The sequence below is a fragment of the Vulpes lagopus genome, chromosome 3, assembly GCF_018345385.1.
Source record: "Vulpes lagopus strain Blue_001 chromosome 3, ASM1834538v1, whole genome shotgun sequence".
Taxonomy (NCBI): Eukaryota; Metazoa; Chordata; class Mammalia; order Carnivora; family Canidae; genus Vulpes; species Vulpes lagopus.
Window position 1 is genome coordinate 91,973,998 of NC_054826.1, and position 26,283 is coordinate 92,000,280.

Below are 26,283 nucleotides of genomic sequence, written 5' to 3' on the forward strand. Positions count from 1 at the left end.
GAGAAACCGTCAAGCTATCTTTCACAGTGGCTGCACCATTCCATTGTCATCATCATGTACGAAGGTTCTAATTACTCTATATTCCTGCCAACAGTTATTCCTCCCCATTTTTTTTTATCATAACCACCCTAGTAAATGTAAACGGACATCACATTATGATATTTTTTCCTTTTTCTCTTTTCTCATTATGATTTTGATTTGCATTTCCCTAATGAACATGATGAGCTTACTGGCTGTTTGTATATCTTTTCGCATATGTCTATTCAAGTACTTTGCTCATTTTTGAATATTAAAAACACTTATCAGTTATATGATTTTCAAATATTTTCATTCAATAGGGTTTTTCACTTTCTTGATAATGCCCTTTGAGATGAACAAATGCTCCTAGTTTGGATGAAGTCCAATCTTCCTATTTTCTCCTTCATTACTAATCTTTTGGGGGCCATATCTAAGAATCCACTGCCAAATTCAAAATCAGGAGATTGATCCACATTTGCTTTTAAGAGTTTCATGATTTTAGTTCTTATACTTAGGCCACTGATTCATTTTGAGTTAATTTGTGTACATGATATGATGTAGAGGTTCAACTTACTCTTTTGCATAAGGAAATCCATATGTTCCAGCCCCATCTATTGAGATAATTCTTTCCCAAATGCATGGGACTCAACACTCCTTAAGCATCAGTTGGCTAGAGATGTATGGGTTGATTTTTGGACTCTCAATACTAGTCCATTGGTCTATACACCTATCTTAATATCAAAATTATACTGTTTTGATTACTGTAGCTTTACTGTAAATTGTGAAACTGGTGTGAGTCTCCCAACTTTGTTCTTCTTTTCCAAAGCTGTTTTGACTACTAGGGGTCTCATGTCATTGCATATAAATCTGAGTATCTGTTTCCTCATTTTTGCAAAAAAACGATATTGGAATTTTCAGAGGAATTGCCCTGAATCTGTATATTACTTTGGGTAAAATCTCAATATTAAGTCTTCCTATCCATGAACATAGACTGTCTCTTGCCAATTTCTTTTGATCTAATGGAAAGTGAATTCAGGGCAACCAAACAATCTCAATGACTGTACAATATTGTACACTCTTGTCCTCTGACTTAATGTGGCATTCATTTCTCCATGAAAGTATGATTAACTAATCCTGGAATAATTTCTCTGTCTCTCTCATGAATAAATAAATAAATCTTAAAAAAAATAAAAAACAAAAAAGTAAAAACCAAACAAAAGCTCAGAGGAGCAACTTAAATATTTTTAACAACTTAAGTAAGAAATACAATTTTATTATTATAATTTATAGTTCCATCACAGAGTTAATTAAATATATAAAAACACAAAGAAATATTCTTATACACAGACATACCTACAAGCAAAAGATGAATTATATTCTTTGTTTGTATAATTGATATTAAACCTTATTAGAAGATTAAGCAATTATCTATAACTAAGATATTAAGTCCTATAGAAATAGTTATACTTTATTCATTCCACTTAATTCTTTTAAGAATTCAATGTTCATATATCAAGTCTCAATCTAAAGCCCTCAGACTTTCCTGAGAGATGTGTCTCAGGACTGTTCACCATGGATGATGGAAAAATGGATAGGAGTGGACTTTAGGGAATGATGTAATGTGCTGTAGTGAGCTCCAACCTTCTATGCTTATGAACATCCTTCAGTTAAAAAAAATTTGAGCAAACTTCTAAAATACACGTGTTTATAAATTATATACTTGATCTACTACTCCCAGCTCAATAAATTATTAGTTAAGTTTCATTTCTTTTGTTTTAGACAAAAAAATAAATAAGTTCTGATATATTTTTCCTGTAACACCCTGGATCATCTTGTACACCAAGATGAAGACAATTGCTTTAGAGTATTAAAAAAAGCGGAAGATAAGTGGTGAAGGTTTTTGCTCCTTATTATATGTCTTAACTCTGTTTACTCTTCTTGAAACTCAGAGATTCTGAATTGCCATCTCTTTCTTGAGAGTACTGTATCACTTAATCTGTTAATGTTCCTTCATTGCTATCACTAATAAAAATTTCTCCCCATTTGATCATTTTATAAGAAAGCTTCCAAATGCTACTTTCAGAGTCTAGAATCCCATTATATGACATTATGTTAGAAGAAAAGAGAGCCCAGAGGATCATGTGGTTCTCGAGTATGGCAAGGGGAAATCTGCCCTATTGGCAGATATGAGGCTGGAGAGTAGTCAGAGGCAGGTATTGGGGGGGGGGGGCTGACACACCTCAAGAGGTATGAGATATTATCACAAGGATTTTTCCTTTGGAAATCAGTCAGGAAATAATACTCCTTGCCAAATAACTGGCTGGTTACTCATCCATTCCAACAGAAATCAAATGGAGACAGGAACTATTACCAGTCTCATAAGCAAAGACATTACAAAAAGCCCAAAGTTAAATGATGTCATTTTCTAGTGGAAGCACTGTCTGGACTACTTTCTTCATTTGCAACACTGATAATGAAAGTGTTATCAATTTCCTTTGAATCTTTTTGTTTCTAAGGTGACAAGTACTCCCACCCATTTCATTATTTGTTAAATCACATTTTAGGTCACACTAGAAAATGGAATGAAACCATCAGGTTAGACTCAAACAAGTATGCTGAGAGAGGGGACACCATAATGTTTCCATAGACTAAGTGATAGAAGAAATAGGAGTGTTGGGAAGCTGAGACTTGACCCCAGGGATGGGTGGTCTAGTGGTTTTCTTTGTTTTTAACTTACATCACTGAGTCTTTCCCGGGAGCTGCTCCTGTGGAAGCCCTTGGATTCTCCACTGGCGCTGTCACTGTCACTGTCCCTGCAGCTGTTCTGGCCTGGCTTGAGCTAAAGGCAAAAAAAAAAAAAAAGAGGAGAAAGAAAAAAGTCAGTGGTGTCTTCATACAACTGTTACTTTGCCTGTGTTCTTGTCAAAAGTGAACAACTTAAGGTCCTGTGTTTTAACATTCTTCTCAGCTTCTCAGTAGTGCCAGGCAAGCTGCCATAGGAAGAAACATGGAGAATAGGATAAGCAAAACATGTACCATAAAATGTCAATGTAAGTAAGAGTGAGCAAGCATTAAAAACAAAACAAAACAAAACAAAACAAAACAAAACAAAACAGTTGACAAAAATCTAACAAAGGTCTGTGAATCTGAGAAAGTAATCTTCCCTCAGATTTTTTTCTCTGTTCCACTGGGAGTTTTTTTTTGTCAATAAAAAGACAAAACAAAAAACAAAAAACAAAAAAACAAACAAAAAACCCAAAACCACTGAATTAGCTAAAGTCAGATTACACCAACTATGGTTGCTCACCTTATTTTCTGTCCATCTCTGAAGAAAGATTACAACAAAACAGAACAAAAAACAATCTTCTCTTAGGAGAAAATGATGAGATGCTTAATTATCCTATCACCATTGGGAAGACAATGATCCTGATTTGAGACAACCTTCTGGAGGTCTCTTGGCAGGTATTTTAGAGTACCCAGATTAAGATTTATAGTTTAAATATAGCTTAAGTAATTAAGCCACCACTCATTCAACAAATAGTATTAAGTGCTATGTTTGGGCCTGGTTAGTAAGAGCTTGAAATATGATGCTAAACAAACAAAAAGTCTCTGGTCTTCTGAAGCTTACATTTTAGCAGTTTTTGCATATTTACTCAGCTCTGATTTTCATGTTCAGAAAATTCAACACATTTACCAACTCTGATTTTCCATCAAAATGAATAAACACACAGAAGTGAAAACTGCCAGTCTATATGAGACTATAAGACATATTCATATGGACTGTTAGCCTATGATGTCATCATCAACAACCACTTTTGTTCTCAATCTAGCAGACGAAAACTGCATGACAAGCAAATGTAACAACACAAACACCAGAACACCAAAAAGTTGCCACTGACAAGAAGAAAAGTAATCTCTGAAGCCTTTGATTTTAAAAGCAGATTGAGCTCATATGGCTAAGAAGAGAGGGGAAACACTTGATGGGAGAGAGGCAGAAAGCAAAGGTAGGGAAAGCAACATGCTAGGAAATGATCAGAAGGAGTCTTATCTGAAACAGAGGTTTCCTTCTGGGAAGAAATAGGAAGAAACATTACAGAGGGATGCATGGATCAGACATGGGAAGTCTCAAACAAAACATAAGCCCCATGCTCCTGGGCAGGAGGAAATTTCGGAGAACAGGTTATGGTAGCAAAATTTTTGCCTGCAGTCTTTCATGTGGCTCTGGGGCCAAGAGGGAATGTGAACCAAGACAAATGGAGAATGAATCTGAATCCACATTCTATCTAATGTGCCTCTTTTAAAAACTGCAGTTCAGATCCCACTTTGGGTCACACCATCTAAAAAGCTGTCCCCAAATCACCACTATATAGAGCATTCTTTTTGCTTTCAAGCTTTCTACAAATCCACTTTTATCACTTTCTTCTAAAAATCCCTTTCTCCAGACATCTTCTCTAATGGAACCCAGAAAAATGATACTCATTTTAGTTTGTATCCTCCTGGGCCCTTAAGTGCTTAGTTTTCTTCTAAATTACTGCTAAATCTGCTAATTCTAAGTTAATTCAGATGCAAGCTATATGAGCCTTTTCTTATTACTATGGAATAAAAGTTCAGAATATTGTCATTCTCTTCAAGTTTTCATTTTTATACTTATAATAAAGGTGAATTTAATCTAAAATGAACATTACTTTCTATTTCCTGAACATGTCATGTCCATTTCTGTCCTGCATCTGTCTATTCACACTAGATTTCCTCAGCCTGTAAAGCTTACATTTCGGGTCACATTGTTTTTAAAGCTCAGATATGATCCACCATGGTCTTCAAAGAGCTCTTTCTTTCTATGCTTATTTTTTGATATGCCTTCAAAGTTTAGGTATATATGATATAGTATATCATTCTTCATTAAATGCCTTGGATAATTATGATACATTTTCAAGTTTTAAACGGCTTACTATTAAATAAATTTGACGGACCATAAAATCTGTGTGTGAAGTGGACACTAATTTACAGGTAATGTCATAATTTTTATCTCCCTGAATCTCTGAGTTAAGTAAAAACGGGTAAAGCTACCTCCAATGTATGAATGAGGAAACAAATAGAGCAAATGATGCACCCCAAATTAGGTAAGAGATCTAGGACTCAACCCAGATCTGTACTGCTTACTGCTCTCTCCATTTTGCTTCTTAGAACCCATTTAATTTTTTTAAAGATTTTATTTATTTATTCATGAGAGACACACAGAGAGAGAGGCAGAGCCATAAGCAGAGGGAGAAGCAGGATTCCCTTAGGGAACCCAATGCGGTACTCGAGCCTAAGACCCGGGATCGCACCCTGAACTGAAGGCAGAGGCTCAACCACTGAGCCACCCGGTGCCCCCTTAGAATCCAGTTAGATGTTTAGCATTTCACATGCAAATAATGAGTCTGCAGTATATTAGTATTCTCTATAGAATATGTTTTTAATATATTTGTGGTATGTGACTTCACAAAAAAAGAAATCTTGTAAGGTGCTATTTGATCAAGAGATGTTTATAAAACTCAGTCCCTCAACTTAGATGAGAAATAAACATCCAGCAGGGAATTAACAGTATAAGAACATGAAGACTCCTCCTGATATCCACCTGGCTTCCCAAAATCTGGCCATTGCATTTGGGTCTCTTCCATATTTCTTCATGGAAGGAAAGTGATGACTTCAACAGGCCTGACAAGAGACTTCAGTGTCTCTGCTATAAATCATCTGACTAAATGTTGATCTAGGCTGAGGGCAAAACCCAAAAAGGGCTGAGATGAAGCAGCTTCCTGGCCTTCTCTGTGCCCTGCCAGCAAAAGCACTTCAGTGAATTCTCCTCGGAGAGCCTCACATAAAATCCACCCCCACACTACTCCTTTCTCCTCCAAAGCCAGGCTCAAGTTTAAAGGAAACTTAGGATTTTAAGCTGTCAGACAGCTCAATATTTCAAAGAAATGGATTGACTACAGTAAGTACTAAAGCTAAACCACAAGATTTCAGGCAAAGAAGTATTCATTCCTAATCCCATGAATACATTTAAAACTGGCATTTTCAGCCATATCCAATGGATCATTTGGGGTAGCACAACTAACTTAGAAGTTGTAATCTTTCACCTGAAATTCCTAGCTATTCCCTACAACCAAGAGACATTACAAAGGCCAGGTGCTGGCTTAAACATTTAAAGACCTAAGAAAAATCGATCTGCTTGCATTGATTTGTCCTAGCATCCATGCTGGCTGTTGTAAGAAAGCTTTTGCTGTAACAGATGCAATGAGATTTCTTACCATCACCTTTTAAAAATTTTAAAACACCTTATTTAAAAATCATTTTCATTTACTCTTATTTACTATATTTACTTACTGTTACTATTATTTAATTACTAAAATTCACTCTTACCCAGAAGTTTCTTCCCATCACAATACTATGTAATTTAGGCATCAGAATTAGAACAAAACAGATTAAATAAAAGGAAGCTAGTATCTAGGGCACCTGGGTGGCTCAGTTGGTTAAGCATCTGCCTTTGGGTAGGTCATGATCCCAAGGCCTAGGGATCGAGCCCCATGGGCTCCATGATCAGTAAGGAACCTGCTTCTCCCTCTCCCTTTGGCCCTCTCCCCTGCTTGGGCTCTCTTTCAAATAAATAAATACAATCTTAAAAAAAAAAAGTTAATTTTTTTTAAAGGAAGCTAGTATCTGGTATGAGTAGTAGTAATCCCATCAATAAGATTACAATTTTTATTAAACATAAGCAGCTAGCTTGTTTTCCATTAGATTTCACTGTCAACAATACATTAAAAAACCAAAGCTGTGATCTTGTTATAGTTAACTTTTATTAATGGCTAATTAGGAAAATAATCCATGGTTTTATCAATGCTAATGAAACATGTAACGAAATTCCATCACCCTGGACTCAGTGAAGGTGAAGTAAATCTGTATACCCCTGCTAAGACTTGTGAGCCGGGCTATGCCACTCTTTTCAGCTTCAGTATGGAGAGCTCAAGATGCTAGAGGCTCAGTAGGTGTCATTAATTCTTCAAACAAAATTCACAGAAGGTATGTGGAGAAGACATCTATGCCTGAAACTCAAGAGGAATGATGTGAATTATGCACTGCAATGCAGAAAAGCATCCAAAAGTAATTTCCTACCACTGTTTTGGTTCCTCAAAGCAGCATAAATCCTATCTCTGACTGCTGAGTTTTCCTGCAGGGATCTGAATGAACTCCACACAATGTTTTTAGAATGTGTCAATAAGCACAGACTTTTCTTTTTTTCAATGAAAAAAATGTTGTAACACTCCTTCATGAACATCCAAACAACAAGTATTTAATCTTGTAAAAATGTTGGTTTTGTTTTCAAAATGAAATTTCTCCTATTTGTCGAAATCTCTCCCGTACTTGGGTGGCATTTGTACTATTTAAAAATTTTTTTATTTGGATATAGTTGACACACAATGTCATATTAGTTTCAGGTGTAGGACATAGTGACTCAACAACTCTGTATGTTATTCTATGCTTCCCACAACTTTAGGTACCATTTTTTACCATACAACAGTATCATAATATTATTGGCTATATTCCCTATGCTGGAGTTTTAATCCTGTAAGTTATTCATTCTACAACTGGAAGCCTGTATCTCTCACTCCCCTTCACTCATTTTGCCCATTCCCTCATCTCACTTTCCTCTGCCAAACATCAGTTTATTTTCTGTATTTAAAGGTCCGATTCTTCTTATTTGTTTTGTTGTTTAGATTTCACATATGAATGAAATAATATGGTATTTTTCTTTCTCAGTCTGACTTATTTCACTTAGCATAATACCTTCTAGGTCCATCCATATTGTCACAAATGACAAGACCTCATCCTTTTGCATGGCTATGTAATAATCCATTGTTTGTGGAGAGGGGGGCGTGCATGTACATGTGTATCATATCTATTTAACTATCAATAGACATGTGGGTTGCTTCCATATCTTGGCTATTGTAAATACTGTGCAATAAACATAAAGTAGCATGTATCTTCTCAAATTAGTGGTTTTGTTTCCTTTGGATAAATACCCTGTAGTGTGATTACTGGATCATATGGCATTTCTATTTTTAATTTTTTGAGGAACCTCCATACTGTTTTCCACAGTGGTTGCAATACATCTGTATGTATGATCTTATTTCTCGAGTTTTAAAAGGTATTAAAGATGAAACAGAACCAAACTAAAGAACTTAATGAAAAAGCTGACACATCAAAATAAGCTAATAGGAAATACCTTCTACAAAGAAAATTACAAAGTTGAACAGAAAAAACATTTTAAGAAATTAAAAATATACTGTACTTTTAAATGTACAGTAACAAGTTGTACCTAAAAAACTAAGCATTACATTCTAAACTAGGGCAGGGCAAGGAATTTGTGTAAAATTTCTCGGGGATCATAAAATCAGAAATTACCTTCTTATTGTCTTCAATAGGTACAGAACATGTTTTAAGTAAGGATTTGATAATCTTACAGTTAAGCATCAGTAAAATTTAGGTATTAAAAATAATGTCTTCTAAATCACTGTCAAATATAAAATCATTATCAATATTCTCTATCGAGAATTTTTGGAAAATAAGGGAAAGAGCAAGAAAACAAAAGCATATAACTAAGTATGTCAGTAATAGTAATACTATATATAGGGTAAGCCCTATTTTTTTAAACAAGCAAGGACATCTCGTATCTGTTAGGTAAAATAAATAAGCATCCAATTATTTGTTACTGAGAACTCCTAAGTTTAAACAAAACAGGATACAGACAAAGGACAAAGGACTAGAAATAAATTGTTAAGTGAAGTCTCAGGTCAAAGACAGTCATTTTACAGTTATAAGAGGCATCATTTTTACCTTTTACATTTCTGCACTTACTTTTTTATGTTATTTATTTATTTATTTGTTTATTTATTTACTGAGCAGTGAGAGAGAGCACAAGTGGTGGGGAGGGGCAGAGGGAGAGGGAGAAGCAGAATCCCTACTGAGCAGGGAGCCTGATGTGAGGCTCAATCCCAGAACCTGAGCCAAAGGCAGATGCTTAATTCACTAAACCACCCCACACTTCTGTATTTTATACTCAAGGATAAACTTATAAACTTTCATATGCCAATGTCTAAAGAAGTATTCAAGAAAATGGAGATGGAAGTCTTTAGCATCCTACGACAAGGGAGCAAGAAAACAAGAGCCATAGGAAAGGACACAGATGCTAAAATACTCAGTTGGACTTAGTATGTAACTGGTAATTCTCAGAGGCCTTATCTTTTCGTGCCCCCACGGAATATCTGACTGTAGATGGACCAGCCATAGAGAACGTCAAAATAAATAAAAATAAATTAAAAAAATTCAAAATGTAGAAATCACATGAGCAATCTCCTCTATGATAAAAACTAGTGACAATTTAGATATTTCTATCACCTTGAGATTTTTTTAAAATCTTTTTAAAAAACACTTTTGAAAATTCTGTAATTCCAGTCTAGTCAAAAATAAAATCACAAACGTATCATTTTAAAAACTGGAAAATAATAGAAATAAATAGCCTATTTACAGAGATCAAAAAGAAGGAGAAAAAAACAACTTAAGTAAAAATTAGAGAAAGGAGATTCTAAAAATGAAAAGCACAGGGGTGCATGCTGGCTCAGTCAGTTAAGTGGCCAACTCTCGACTTTGGCACAGGTCATGACCTCAAGGTCCTGGGATTGAGCTCTGCACTGGGCTCCACACTCAGCAAGGATTCTCTCTCCTTCTGTCTACCTGCACCCTCATTCATGCACTCACTCTCTCTCAAAATGAATAAATATTTTTAGGAAATAAAAAGTACATAATGAATTGGAAATTAAAATACTGGACACAATTAATAAACTAGAGTATAAATGAGAGTGAAACCCACAGAATTAAAAAAGACATACTTACAAATCTAAGAATAAAAAGAAATAAAGAGCAAAACCAAATATAGAAACATAATGTGATAATTTAATAATATATAATGTGATAATGATGTAAGAATATGATTATTATTTTAAATATGTGAGAATAAACACATTTCTATGTTACAGTACTAAATATCCTATGGCAGTACTGTGAAAATCATAATCAAATAGTATAAACTTAAAAAAATAGTATAAACTTTTACAAATTTTTAACAAAATTTGACTCAGAGCATTAAGAAAAATATGCAAAGTTAATTTGTACCAAAATCCAATAACATAATACAATACAAAGGGAAGTAAGGAATGATATTTTAATTAAAAGACCTGCAAAAACCTGATAAAATACAACAAATTAAATTTAATAATAAAAGGTAGTTCACCACAGTTCTAATGGAGTTTTTCACAATAATGTAAGAGACCAACAATGTGCAAATGGACACAAGGGAAATTTTTGAGTTGATGGAAAAGTTCTAAAATTGAAGTATGGCGGATGATCATACAATTCTATAAATGTAATAAAACTCATTAAACTGTACACTTACAATAAGTCAATTTCAGGACATGTAACTCACATTTCAATAAAGAGGTTTATTTTTAAAAAGTTAAAGATTCCATTATATTTATCTCTTACACCATAAACAGTTCCTTGTTAAGGACTTACCTGTTAAATCAGGCTTAGGGAAGAAAATTCCCTTTCTTAAAAGTCAACTATGCTACTCAAAAATCTTATCATGGGAGTCAACAGGAAGCAAATTATCCTGAGGGACATTCTGGAATTCTGCCTACCACAGTGGATTTACAAAGACAAGAAAAAGATATTGCTTCTAAATCCATTTATTATAAAATCATTCCAATGGAATTAGTAAAGATTCACTAATGCAAAATAAAATAGGTTCTTGGACATGCCTGGACTTTGGAGTGTCATTTATCTAAATGTGTCAGTGATGTTCCCAAATAAATATTTAAGGTATGGCACAGATAACAACTTGAAGGCTGTGTTATTAGCTTGGAAAAGGAAACTATCAAAGCACTTGCACTTGCCAATCACGTATATTATTCAACACTTAACGGGGTTCAGTGGACTTTGTAGCAGTAAAAATAAACCCTGAAAGTTAATAAAGAGAGGAAAATAAGCCAAGATCAATCTAACTACATAGTTTCAAACATAAACAAGAAGCAATTAAGACAATCAAGAGCAATCTGACCAACTTTGATATCCTTCCAATAGACACATTCAAACCAGACAGAACTTAATAATGTTCTACAGCTTATCAAGAGAATCATAACTCTCTATGATTTAGCCAAGAGGCTATTACGATACTGTTTCTTTATAACTTAATAATCTGAAGGCAAAAGAGTGGAAGTGTAAATAGCAGGGCTTGATATAGAACTCACAGCTCTATCTACAACCTGGGTACATTTCTAGGTTGAATTATGTTGGAAAAAAACATGATAACATACCTAACTTCATTTTCTACTGAAAAGGAAGTCTAAACCTTAGAGGGTGGTGGGGGAAAATAGGAGAATGGGATTAAAGAGAAAAGCCTAAATGAATGAAAAAATGTTTGGCATTCCTTAGGCATGATTATGGACTAAAAGATAAATCTGTTTTCAAATTAGGTTAGAAATTTACATGCAATACACGTGTGCAATGAAACAATAATTTGATGAAGGAATGTCTGATTGCTTTGGCAAAATTTCTAGCCTTCTGATAATGAGATTTTGATTGATAAAAAGAAATTCTGAGACAATATTATTTGGTTGGTGAGGATGAATATACAAAAATAACAAATACATGGAGCTTACTTTTTCTATATTTCTATAGGGAGACATGTTTCAAACAACTTTTTAAATGGCCTGGCATTCTTTAAAATAACTATCACCCCCAGACACAGAATGTTTTATGTTTTTAGGTCTTTTTTCCCATTTTACCATGAAAATATAGCCAACTGAGATCTAAAGAAAGAAATATGCAAGATGAGTTTGATACATCTTGTCATCCCAGAAAGACTATGTCAAAGGGACTTGAAAGCCAAATTTGAGGCACTTCCACTCATGAAAGATGGAACAATTTTATTATCAATAGCATAATAACACAATGAATTAAAACATATCAAACATGGTTATGCAAGTATATAAAATTACACTAAAAGAAAACCAACGAACAACTAAATACTTTATTGGTTATCTTTGAAGAACCTCCTGAATATGAAAAAAATAAATAAAACAGGGAATCAAGCATCAATGGCTGCTGTATCATCATAAAAAAAAAAAAAAAAACAGATAATGCATGCCTCCTAATGTGAGAACACATCACATCACCTCTCCCTGCAAAAAGCCAAACCTGAATCTGATTCACCACAGATTATAATATAAAGTTTTAAGAAATGTAAAGGTAAAGTAGCACATGTTAAACTATACATCAGGGATATGAAATCAGCAAAATCCAGAAATCTCCCGATTCCCTCAATGAATCAACCGCAAGGTAGGGAGAAAAGAATAGGAATGAGTTAACATGTGGGGCATCTCAACCAATTGCAAGGTACAGACCTTGTTTTAAACTTAATTTGAGCAAAGTATTAAAAAGTTACAAGGCAAATTCAGAAATATGTCCATTGATGAGTGTCGATATTAAGAAATTATTTCTATTTTGATATAGTCATAATAAAAAGGGAAAGCCTTTTGTAGATACAGATCAAAATATTTATGACTGAAATGATTTGATATTTCAGATTTATTTTTCAAAAGAATACAGGTGATAGGGAGAATAGTACCTGTGGGGAGGTGGTTAGGGGAGAATAGGGATACAGATAAAGCATGATGTCTTAATTGTTGAGGTTTCATGGCGAGTATATATGTGTGGGTTTATTACACTACTATCTCTACTTTAGATACATTTTAAATTTGTCATAAAAATAAAATTCAAAAATCTTATCTGCAGAAAAGATATTATTCTCCCCTAACTCATATATGTAGTGGCTATTCATTGTCATTTCTAGATTATGAACATCTAGATTTCTTTATGATATAAAATACTTTGGTTGCAAGTTATCAAAATTTTTAAGATAATGAATTTTTATTTATTTTTTTTAAATTTTTTATTTATTTATGATAGTCACAGAGAGAAAGAGAGGCAGAGACATAGGCAGAGGGCGAAGCAGGCTCCATGCACCGGGAGCCTGATGTGGGATTCGATCCCGGGTCTCCAGGATCGCGCCCTGGGCCAAAGGCAGGCGCCAAACCGCTGCGCCACCCAGGGATCCCGATAATGAATTTTTAGAACAAACTTCTTTCCAACTTGCCACTGTTAGGATACTAGCGTATTTCCAATCCAATCAATAATTAAATTCTCACCAAAGCTGATGGTCCTCTTCTACCCATGACTACCTTTTTTTTTTTATTTGATTTATTTGTTCATGAGAGATACAGAGAGAGGCAGAGACATAGGCCGAGGGAGAACCAGACTCCCCATGGGGAGCCCAACACAGAACTCGATCCTAGTACTCCATGATCACGACCTAAGCCAAAGGCAGATGTTCAACCACTGAGCCACCCAAGCATCCCTATCCATGAGTATCATAATGTCTAGGCTCAGGGTGCCAGAACAAAATTCCATAGACTGATGGCTTAATCAATGGACATTTTCTCTTAATTTGGGACGTTAGAAGTATACTATCAAGGTCAACATGGGCAGTTTCTGGTGAGAACTCACTCTTCTGGCTCACAGAAAGCTACCTTCTCTGTGTACTCACATGGTGGAAAGCCAGCTCTTTCCAGTGACTCTTCTTATACATCAATCAAGGCTCTCTGCCCTTTATGACCTTGCTTCACCTTAATTACTTCCTTACACCAAATATATGGGGGTTTAACATATGAATTGGGAGGAGGCATGATTCAGTCCACACTACTTAGTAAGCTATCATTAACTTTATTACCAATTAGTAACTCTTCCATACTAAGGTCCATTATTTCTATGAGAATAGAAATGAACTCCTTTAACCAGCACTATAGCCAACTTTTTAAAAAAAGCCACAGACATTATATAAGTGGGATGGGTCCCACAAATGCATGTTCTACAATATTTGAGATTCCTCTAACAGACTGAATTGAGTCTATCCAAAATTTCATATGTTGGAACTCTAATTTCCATTACTTCAAAAGGTGACTGTATTTGCAGAGTGGGACTTTAAAAGGGTAATTATGTGAAAATGAGGTCATAAGGGTGGGCCCTAATCAAATCTGACCTGTGTCCTTATAAAAAGAGGAGATCAAGACCAAGACCACAAGGAGGCAGAGGAGAAAAGAAAAGACCATGCAAAGCCACAAGGAGAAAGTGACCATCAGCAAGGCAAGGAGAGAGGCCTCAGGAAAACCCTATCTGCTAACACACTGACCTTGGAATTTTAGTCTCCAGAACTGTGAGAAAATTGGTTTGTTTCTGAAGCACCCACTTTGTGGTATTTTGTTATGGTGGCCTAGCAAACTAATATAATCCTTTTCTTTAGGGTACAAACATCCTGGCTCTTATTTTTCCTACCTTAAAAGAGAAGAAAATGAAACAAGACAAAGAGAAGATTCCAGCTAGCTTTCTAGTTCTTTCATGCCATTTTCTTAAAAAATTTTATTCAGCATCGCCAATTCTTTTCCTCCAATTCTCTGTTTAATCCAGCCCAATGAGGCTTTTGTCCTCACAGGCCATGAAATTGTTTCTGTCAAGCTCAACAACGGGCTATCAGAGGCATTTGCTGAGCTCGGGCAAGAGACCAAAAAACTATATGGCTAAATAATGAAAAGTTGTAAATCATGCTAATACAGTATTAAATAAAATATATATCCTCTTACCTTGTCAAATGAATGTCTATAATGACACTGAAGGCCAGGTTTTAATTTAGAATTCTGTATTCCTTGCGTTTTCTTGATGGAAGGTGGCAGTGTGGAAGAGCTGGTCCCTGGCCTGGTGCCTTTTCTTCCCATCTGTAGTTCTCTCCCTTGTCTCAAGAAGCCTCACTTGAATGTGTGGTAACATCCTAGCTCATCTTCCAGTCTCCATCCACACTGCCCACTTGCCCCAACTCCACTAGCTGTGCCCCCTAGATCAGGCTCTGGCATATGCACAGCTGTGGCATAGTGTGCGCTCAGAAGGATGGACCCAGAAAAGACATCTTCAAAGCTCAATTGAGGACATTTGGGCTGGGAATTTCAGAGTCCCACATAATCAGTAACATTTACAGGAGTGTGGTGGGCTCCAAGTGGGCACATCTCTTTGGCCCTTTGAACCCTTCCACTCTGGGAAGGCACACGACTTAAGAGGGGCCAGAGCAGGGCCCAAGGCAAAAGTCTCTATTGCCTGGCTTTAAAGGAGTCCAGTACTAGCCAACAATGACCTATGAAAGCTAACTCTAGTGGTCACTATCAGCGCCCATCCTACTGACCTATCTATCTAAGCGTAACATCTGGCACAACTGATGATCCCTGCATCCTTGAAGCACTGTGCTTCACTCTTGCCTTTCTTCCTACCTCTCTGGCCACTCCTTAACAGTCTGGGCTCTTCACTGAGTCCCTACTCTTAAAGTCAGGTTCTCCAGGGATCAGTCTTTGGACCTCTTCTTTTTAGCCCTATGCTCACTACCTTTAATGATCTCATCCAATTTCAATGCCTTATATATGATCTACGTGCTGGTGATACCTAATTTATATCCTTAGCCTCAACCTCTTCCAAAAATCCTAGTCTTCTAAATCTATGTACATCCTTCAATTCTACTCATATACCAAAAAGGCATCTCAAACTCAAAATGACTAAAGCCATATTCTCAATGTTTCGAACTGTTATTGATAGCAATTTTATCTTTCAAGCTGCTTAGGACAAAATCTTTACTCCCTCTAAAGCTACCACTCTACTCTAAGCTACCTTTGTCTTTTCTCTGGATTATGACAACTCCTTCCTATCCAATCTCCCGGCTGTGTCCTTGCCTGCTACTTCTGTCCATCTCTTCCAAAAGCCAGAGCGCTCCTGTTAAAAAGTAAGTCATTGGGCAGCCCAGGTGGCTCAGCGGTTTAGAGCCACCTTTGGCCCAGGGCGTGATCCTGGAGATCTGGGATCAAGTCCCACGCTGGGCTCCCTGCATGGAGCCTGCTTCTCCCTCTGCCTGTGTCTCTGCCTCTCTCTCATTCTGTGTCTATCATAAATGAATGAATGAATGAATCTTTAAAAAAAAAAAAAAGAAGTAAGTCATTTCATGTCCTATTCTTCTCAAAATTTTCCAGAGCCTCTCCACCATCAAGATAAACACCAAGGTCACACATTGGCCTATAAAGTAGCCCCCACTGTATCTGGTTCCCACATTATTCCCTGCCCTCATTCTCTCCTACTCTCTGTCTTGCTCCCTCCATAATGGTTTTACTCATCACTTCACGGTTCCTCAAACAAGTCAGGCACGCTTCCACCTCAGGGTCCTTGCTCTTGCTGCAGCATCTGTCTGGAAATGTTCAGCACCCAGAAGGCACAGAGCTCAATGAGGTTTTTATTTAAATGTCACTTTCCCAGTGAGGACTTCCCTGATCATCTGATTTAGAACTGTAACTTTGCCTTTACTTAACACCTTCTAATGTCATGAATATACTTCACTTATTTATGCTGTCTCCTCCAAACTCCTGCTATCTCAACCATACTGCAACCAGATAATAAATTACCATAGGATTTTTTAAAGATTATTTATTTATTTATTTATTCATGAGAGACAGAGAGGGAGAGAGGCATAGAGACAGAGATGAAGAAGCAGGTTCCTTGCATGGAGCCCAACATGGGACTTGATTCCCCAGACCCGGGATCATGCTCAGAGCCCAAGGTAGAGCTCAACCACTGAGCAATCCAGGCGTCCTGGATTTTTATCTGTTTTATTCAATGTTATAGGTACAGAGTCCGAAACAATGCCTATAATATATTAGACACTCAATAAAAATTTGTTTAAATATTTAAAAGTTTTTTAAAAATAAAAATAAATAAATATTTAAAAGATTAAGATCTTCAGTATGTAAGTCAGCCTTCAAAATCTCCCAGAGATTGGTTCTTGGAGCTATTAACAAAGAGTATAACAGTGTCATTGAAAATAAGTCTTCTAGGATTAGCCAATAAGGAGTTATATTAGCAAACTTGTGGGCTTTTCTATTATACAAAACCGGCCTTGAAAATCCTTATGCTCCAAAAAGTGATGCTGATTTTGTTCTTGAAAAAGTGATCACATATAACATATTTTGGATAGTCAGGTATAGGATTATAAAATGAAAAGCAATACATAATTATAGTTAGTTTAATAAATCTTCATCCTGGCATTTGAGACCTTTAAAAGTACTTGTTCAGCAAAAGGTCAAAAACCACTACCAAGAGAAGTTAATAGCTCTCTTAATATTATACATCCTTATTGATGAGAATGCCACTTTAAGTAATTTAAATAATATGAAGCATTTAAAAACCTTATTTTATTTTACCTTCCAACAGTACTTTTTTTTAAATAAAAAGGTTATTTTTTTTATTTTCTTATTTTTTAAAATCAGTCCAGCAAAGCCTTCTTCCAAAACCTCTCGCAGAAATGCAGAAATGTTTAAACGTATGTACTACATTGATCTATTAATAATAGCAAAATTCCTAAAAGAAACCCAATTGTACCAGAACTAAATATACTCTGAGTAAATTTTTATATAAAAAAGTACTTTCTAGGGAGATGGTATATTTATTCTTGTCAGACACCAAAGAAATGGTTTGTATGACTTCCAGTGCCAGCACACTTCACTTAGCAAAGAGATGTGTTCCTGGAAACAAGAACACCAGCTGAATTAACTCTATGATACAGAAGATCATTGTAGCACTGTGCCAATGAGGTCTCCACATTCTACACTGGCCTACATCACTTATTCCCATGATTTGCCTGGCCTGAAAAACTGGAGTTAGGGCCTCGGGGTTATAACAAATTTCACTTCCATTTAGCAAGTGATTTTCACTTGGTTCCAGAAGATTTAAAGTTACAAAGTCTCTCCCATTTTTAATTTGAGCAAAACAGACATAGGGAATAGAATAATCCAATTTTGAATGAGGCGGCAGGGGAAGTAAGGAGAACAGAGAGAGAAAGAACATACACAGAGAATCATGAATTTCCCAAATATCAGAAATTCTTGGTCTAAACATAGGACATGTCTCCAAAATGTAAAAAAGATTCAAAATCATAAAAGTTTCTGATGCTTGGCATGATTTTAGCTGACAGGCATAAATTAAAGAAGAAAGAATTTGACAATTTTTCTAAGCCAAACTGAGAGATGAGGCCACTTGGAAACATAAATTAGAATCCTATGTAAAGATACACTAGTTCTCTCCACTGTCTGTCTACATATCTGACAGTTAACTAGAAATAAGAGGACATAGAGATTTTCACTTTGAGGACAAGAATTTAAGGCCACCAGTGTTCAGTCATCAACACAAGGGCAAAGGCCAGTAAATGAAGGGTTTGCTCCTGGTTCTTACAGTCACGTATTTCTCAGTAGGATCCAAAATATCTCATTAGCTCGTGTAATCAAGAAGAAAGAAACTAATAAGTCTACCATGTAGAATATGGAATCTTTGTATTATTTCTAAGAATCACAAAAACTCTGTAAATTAAATTGTACTTCCAGGGATCCCTGGGTGGCTCAGCGGTTTAGCACCTGCCTTTGGCACAGGGTGCGATCCTGGAGTCCCGGGATCGAGTCCCATGTCGGGCTCCCGGCATGAAGCCTGCTTCTCCCTCCTCCTGTGTCTCTGCCTCTCTCTATCATAAATAAATAAATCTTTAAAATAAATAAATAAATAAATAAATAAATAAATAAATAAATAAATGAATGAATGAATGAATTGTACTTCCCAATTTACAGATGGAGAAACGATAGAAAGCTGAGGAAGACTATGTACTCTGAGCCAAGTCACAAAAGGCAGAAAACAGAACCAAGGCTGTCTTACTCTGTAAGAGCTACAGCCCCTGGTAGTTATGAAGGGCTAGTGGAATACGGTAGGAAAAGTGTGTCCTTAGAATCCAAAAATTTAGCCTCCCCTTATCCCTCCAAATTTAGAAATTGTTTTCATCTTGAAAGTAAAATAATCAGCATGTTAATCAACTACTAAATCAGCTCTACAATCATCCCAATCTCATCATGAAAATACAAGTCAACTCACATTACAAAAAAAAGAAAAAAAGAAAAGAAAAAAGGAAGGAAGGAAGGATACACAAACTATGCACAGCAGGTAGGAAAAAAATCAAACTACAGCTATTTGGGACACTAGTGTGTTTTAAAATTATTTTTCACTTCCACATTCTGAATTCCCTAAACTCCAAACAGATCAAAGTTTTACAGATTATCCCTGAAAAAAAAAAAAGACAAGAAACACAAATTAATAACTATTTAAGCATTCTGTTTCATCATGATAACAAACAGATGGTTTTAATATTCTGGAGGCTAATTCCTGAACAATTAAAAACACAGCAAGACATTAACATCTAATGAAACATTTTAACTACCAGTATATGCATCTGCCATTAATTCCCACACAGTAAGGTCTTGGATCTCCTCAATCTGTTCTTTATTAAGGAAAGTTTTTCCACTCTGAATTTAGTGAAGTAGAGAATTAACAACTGTTTTCAATCAGCAATCAGCAGGATATTTCGCCAATGTGTACTGAAACCATGTACACTATCAGACTTAAATTTATTCTTATGATCGCTTTGATGTACACACATATGCAATTTAAGAACAGAGCCAATTTTCTAATTAAGTGTTTTCCCCCCCAAAACCCATGCCACATTAACCTCCTTTATATACAACAGAAACTTTCATTGAGCTCTGATTAAAAATGGTGCTGTTAGTGTTTAATAATGCAGCTAACTTTTGATTCGAATTGCCAAAACGTCCTAGCCTGCCATCTTCTACCATTCCAGTAACATGTAAAGGCAAGAATCACAAAAGCAGTGAAGAACAAACCATGTATCACATTCTCAGATCTTGCAGGTTAACCAGGATAACCAGTTACACCATTAAGCTGTTTCCATTTTTACTGTAAAAATAATAACGTGCAAATTTGTTTGTTGTTACACAATTTTCCAGTAATTGTACATAATTTATCTAATTTAATCCTCACATAAATCTTCTGATGTAATATAACAGGCTAAATTGTAATGTATCCCCCTTACAGATAAAGAAGCTAAAATTCCGAAATGAGTGACCCAACCAAAGACACCCAGAGAGGGATGGTGAGCTGACCTACATCACTATTCTTGGTCTCTGGCTAGATGCTCTGTTGACTGCCCTGAAGGCAAAGTCTACAATTTACTGCACTAAGCTACAGGTTCTTTTCACAACAATGAGTATTACCATTTTAAGGCTAAGTAAGTGAAGGTCCAGGTTAACCCATGGTTGAATAGATAAGAAGAGGTGGAGTAGGATGCACAGCCAGGCCTTTTATTCCAGGGTTTATTCTGTGTTATTCCACAGTATTATGCTACCCTCCTGAGTATCATTATCATTCATAGGCAATGCAGGCATGTTAGAACCAATTGCAGTGTCTGCTCCTCTAGGCAAAACAATTCTAACATTTTGTGATTTAATGAACAAATATTTTAGGGCAGGCAATTAGTAAATTAGCTATAATTATTCTGATATATTTGTAATAGAAGAGATTAAGTAGATGCCATCACATATCTTAGTTATCTTTACAACCACATCTCTCAATCCTGATTTATTAATATATAATCTAATGTAGCTGAATCTGCACATATTAAATGTATTAACCTAGGAACGAAATTCTATAAAACTATCTCAAATTTCTTCATGGAATTATTAATAATTAAAGAACTTTTTAACATAGTGTTTCTGTTTTTAGCTCCTATGAGACCCAGACAAGCAAACAAGTACACGGTTCCATTTACTGTAGCTGTCTAAAGTAAGAAATCTAAAATAATCTAATGAAGAGGTTAAAAAAAACCCTCTAATCTACTAATGCCATTTTTATCTCTTACTCAAAATCTAAAGGTGCCAAGCAATTGTCTGATTTAGAACTTCACTGTTAGTCTTAGCTCTAGGTAGTCAGTAGATTATGAAAGGGAAAAAAGTAGAAAAGCATGTAGATGAGCTTGCTTATCAGAAAAGTTCTGTTAAATGTTAGTGTTTATAAGACACATACCATACATGTACATGTATGCTATAGGCTTGCATCCCTCTCAAATTCATGTATTGAAATCTAATTCCAATTGTATTGGAATGGTATTAGGAGGTGGAAGTCTCTGGAAGTGATTAGGTCATGAGGGTGGAGCTTTCAGAAGTGAGATTAGGATATATATATATATATATATATATATATATATATATATATATATATATTTTTTTTTTTTTTTGGATTAGTGCCCTTATAAAGGAAACCCCAGAGAGCTCCCTCACCCCTTCTACCCAAGGAAAAGGCAGCTGTCTATAAATCAGAAAGTAGGCCCTGAGCAAACAAAGAACCTGCTGGAACCTTGATCTTTGACTTCTCAGGAGTGTGAGAAATAAATGTATGTTGTTTAAGAATTCCCCAAATCATGGTATTTTGCTATAGCAGCCTAAACAGACTAAGACAATTTACAATGTGCATATACACACACATGCATACGTTATCTAAGCAAACAAAGACAGTTATTAATACCAAAACTATCTTCATTAGAGATGCCCGAGGGCTGGTAGCTAGCTGTATAAAGAAATCACCAAAAATATTAAACACTGCAAAGGAAAAAGATTCTATAGGTACCTACTTCATACTTCTTTGCTACTATACACTGAGCTCAATGAAGTCTTTGAGCTCAAGTATTATGGGTAAATAAATGTATACAGCATTTTTAAAAAATACAAAATAACTGTGAGATTTTTCCCAGTCATCAGGATAAACATATTTTAAATGCAGCATTTGCACAATACTTACCCAAAGCAAAAATATGAAGAATATTTTTAAAAAGAATAAGAGAGTATATTGCCACAGCAATGACTAGGGATGATATGGAAGGAAATTCAAGTTGGGAGAGAGAAAATATTTTTAGTGTAATTATGTTCTATTCCTACAGAAAAAAAAAAAAAGAAATCCCTAAAGGCATATTAAAAAGTCATTATGGATACATATTCAGCACCTTTTTTAGGAGAAAGATGGGGGGAGGGGTCTGCACCTTTTTTTTTTTGGCAGTTCTTATGAAAATTCATAAGCCAGATGGCATTCAATAAATGTAAAGAGCTAAAGAATTTAGTTTTATAGAAAAACATCAATTAGCATAGGAAAATTAGCAATTAAGCAATCATTATACAACATATATCAATATTACTAACGAGTGAGCATATACACTACATTTCTAAAATGAACTCTGTTAAAAAACAAGTATTTTTGAAGCAATGCTATTTCCCTGTGAAATGTTTATCAGTACTTCATTATGGAAGTCTTGGAAACCATACCCATGACTGACCTATTGTAACAAAGTCCTTTCTGATCTCCTCATCAGCTATAATAGTTTTTCAGCAATTAACCTTTGGACCAATGTCTCAAAAAATTTAAAATTTTTTCTGCTCAAAAAATTTAAAATTTATCAACTTTTTCTGTACATGCAACTGAGCTTGGTCCTTTTGAACAGAAGAATTTTTGTTCAGCCATTATAGCTCTCTACTTCCACAGACTTTGTGGTCAGGTCTACAGGGTCATACAACAAGAAGACATCTACTTAAGCTCCACTCCTAAGTCCCATCCATGAGGATGTAAAACCATATCCAAAAATACCCTAAAGTGCAGAGATAATCTGTGCAAAGACGGTTATAACTGAACATTTTTGCTGAGACTCTAAATGAAGACCAGAGACTCCAAATGCAAAAGTCATTAACATTCAAAACAAGAGGCTCATGAAGTTCAGTAAGAGGTATAATAAGCACACAGTGGTGCCATACAATGATATTCCTAGAATAATCAAGACAGTAACCAAGAGAAGAGTCACTACTGAAGCAAATTTTAACCTTAAGCAACCTCCTTGTTTGAAAGCTGGTGCCTTCAAAAACCCTGGAACACTGCTTATATATTTATTTGCCATTTTTGTTGCTTTTCATCTAACCCTCAACTTTCTGTGACAATTTACTTGCCAACAATATGCTTCTCAAATGTAGTTTCAAATGGAATCCAAATTAGAGATAGGAATAAACCCAAGTCAGAGATATATATGTAATTGAAGGATGAATTCTACAGAACACTTGTACCAATTATACCTTTGTATCATTTATGTTCTCAAAGCTAATAAAATGTACCTTCTTTTCACTGCAGAGATTGGAAAATATTACCAGAAGAAAATGTTTGCAGAACCTGACTTTTCTAAAGAGATCTTTGAAATGTAAATATACTTGTGAAATGGCCATCCTTTTTTATTTAATATTAAATATGGTCTATAATTGAGATATAACCTATTTATCTGCCCTACAAATGCAAAAGGCCTTCTTGAAGCCAAACTTCTGATTTGTGTGGAAGAATAAGCTACTTCCTATTCCCAAGAATCCTTGCTCTCAGAGGGCAGAGAGAAGAGTGTTCAATAGAAGGCAAGTCCCAGAGAGACAAGGACAGGGAGCCCTCGAGTTACCAGTGCCTCAAGCTAAAAAAATCACTCTTGAGAAACCTACTGCTCCACTCTGGAAGAAATTTGACAGTGGGAAACAAAAAAAGTGAAGAGGGATGTTTACATCTAAGAATTTTAACCTTGGTTGATTTTTCAGCCAAAGCAGAGTACAAGAAAATCTGCCTTTACCTTAACACTATGGATTCCACAAAAAATACACTGATTTTACAGTTCTGGAGTCCAATACACAAGAACATGCACCAGACTTCCTTTCTTATTTTATGTCCCTTCTGACTTCTAGGCTTGAGGAAGGGAAGGGAAGGGGAAGGGGAAGGGGAAGGGGAAGGGGAAGGGGGAGGGGGAGGGGGAAGGGGAGGGGAAGGGAAGGGAGGGGAAGGGAAGGGAAGGGAAGGGAAGGGAAGGGAAGGGAAGGGAAGGGAAGGGGAAAGGAAAGGAAAGGGAAGGGGAAAGGAAAGGAAAGGAGGGGAAAGGAAAGGAAAGGAGGGGAAAGGAAAGGAAAGGAAAGGAAAGGAAAGGAAAGGAAAGGAAAGGAAAGGAAAGGAAAGGAAAGGAAAGGAAAGGAAAGGAAAGGAAAGGAGGGGAAAGGAAAGGAAAGGAAAGGAAAGGAAAGGAAAGGAAAGGAAAGGAAAGGAAAGGAAAGGAAAGGAAAGGAAAGGAAAGGAGGGGAAAGGAAAGGAGGGGAAAGGAAAGGAGGGGAAAGGAAAGGAGGGGAAGGGAAAGGAAAGGAAGGGAAAGGAAAGGAAAGGAAGGGAAGGGAAGGGAAGGGAAGGGAAGGGAAGGGAAGGGAAGGGAAGGGAAGGGAAGGGAAGGAAAGGAAAGGAAAGGAAAGGAAAGGAAAGGAAAGGAAAGGAAAGGAAAGGAAAGGAAAGGAAAGGAAGAGGAAGAGGAAGAGGAGAGGAAGAGGAAGAGGAAGAGGAAGAGGAGAGGAAAAGGAAAAGGAAAAAAGGAAAAGGAAAAGGAAAAAAGGAAGAGGAAAAGGAGAGTTTTTTGTCTGCTTTTAAAGAAATGCTGATGACGTTAGAGAAACACTCCAGGGCTTGGGCCTTTGGTCCAGAGATTAAATGGCTAAAAGGCATAATGATGAGTACAAATGTGTGAGAACCAGTAACATAGGGAATAAAAGGGAAACACTTCTGGGAATAGGAAACAGTGGTTTAAAACCTTTGGGTGCATGGGGTCAAGGGAAAATAAAAGACATTGTCTGTAACACCAACTACTGGAGAATTGGAAAGGTAAGAATCATCCCTCTGCTTGTTGTTTTTCCTTTGAGTGAGACAGAAACCTTAGTGAAACTCCAGGTTGTCAACCACTGGTACCCCACAGCTAGCCATGGCAACAGCTGCATTGCTGTTGTAATAAACTGGAACAATTTAATAGCTTTTATTGTTCTGCAGTGGTGTGTGAGCTTAGCCACTCTCCCCTCCTAGGACTCCAGGGCCCCGCAAGGGCAGCAATGAGAGAAGATCTCATTTACCTAAAAGCACTTATAAATTTTTAATTTGCTTTAACAAGTAAATTAACAAGTCCCTCATTCAGGCAAGTTTTATGGCTTCTTGCCACTTGGGGAAGGCCGTAAAAGTTTTATAGATAATCCAGAGCTACTGAGACTGCTCATAATAAATTGTCTGTTTCCTGTTATTTTATCAAACCACTAGGCTTCTAATGACTTAAAGTCACAGTTCCCTTATAGGCAGGCTTTTTATGAGGCCATATTTATAAACTCCAAAGAATACCTTAAATTATACTAGGCCCCTGCTAATGTTTTTTGTTGTTTTTTTTTTGTTTTTTTGTTTTTTTTGTTTTTTTTTTTTTAAATAGGAGCTTACCTTAGCTTATGTCCTGCTAATAAATGCTACAACATGTTCTGGAGACAGCATGCGGATTCTACATATTATTTATGATGCTGCCTTTGCCAGAGTTTCCATTAGCAGATACTTTAAGGTAGCTGCAACCTGATCTGTTCTGTACAGACTCACCAACAGCTCTGCCCACTGGAGTGTGGTACTTTCTACACTACTGCATTTTATCCTAGAAGAGAGCAGCCTGACAACCATATGCAAGACGCATGGTGAGAGAAGCGGAGCATCAAATGTGTAGATGAGAGCTTGACCCTGGATTACCATTACATTTAGCTCCTGGTTTCCACCAAGTCATTCACAACTGAACTGAAGACAGTGTGGTAGGAAGGAAAATGAACAAGGGCAAATCTCATTCAGATTTCCCACTCATTATCAAGTGCCTGTTACCAGCCAGGAATGCAGCTGACGATGTGTAGAATACAGGAAGGAGTAAATATCCAAATTGATTGTAAGATGTAACACATTAATTGCACAGATATATTCGGCACTAGAAATCAATGACCGAGTAAAGAGTATGAAGTACATTCTTAAATTCCATCTCTGACAATGTGGAGTTAGTGAAGGTGCTAAGTGCACAGTCGCTTTGTGATGACCTTTATATCTCACACATATGCATGCACACACATACAAACACACAAATAAAGATCAAAAGCCATGTGCTTTCCCAATTTAGTCTATCTAGGGATAGAATCTTAGGGAAAAGTCACCCACTACCAAGGACAGAATGATCTATGTAAGGCTTTTAAACAAAATGATTCAAAAGGCCAAGAGATCACATCACAGTTCATGGAGATACAACAAGCCCTGCAGGATGTA

General features: G+C 36.1%; 1 protein-coding gene across 4 annotated transcripts in view; it reads right to left on the minus strand.

Moving 5' to 3' along the window:
- Nucleotides 1-26,283, minus strand: part of AUTS2 (activator of transcription and developmental regulator AUTS2) — a 1,147,829-nt gene that overhangs the window by 628,079 nt on the left and 493,467 nt on the right. For all 4 annotated transcript variants that reach the window (XM_041749190.1, XM_041749188.1, XM_041749189.1 and 1 more), the window contains exon 3: nucleotides 2,756-2,857. In XM_041749190.1, the coding sequence (XP_041605124.1) occupies nucleotides 2,756-2,857 (102 nt within the window). The remainder of the gene's footprint in view (nucleotides 1-2,755; nucleotides 2,858-26,283) is intronic.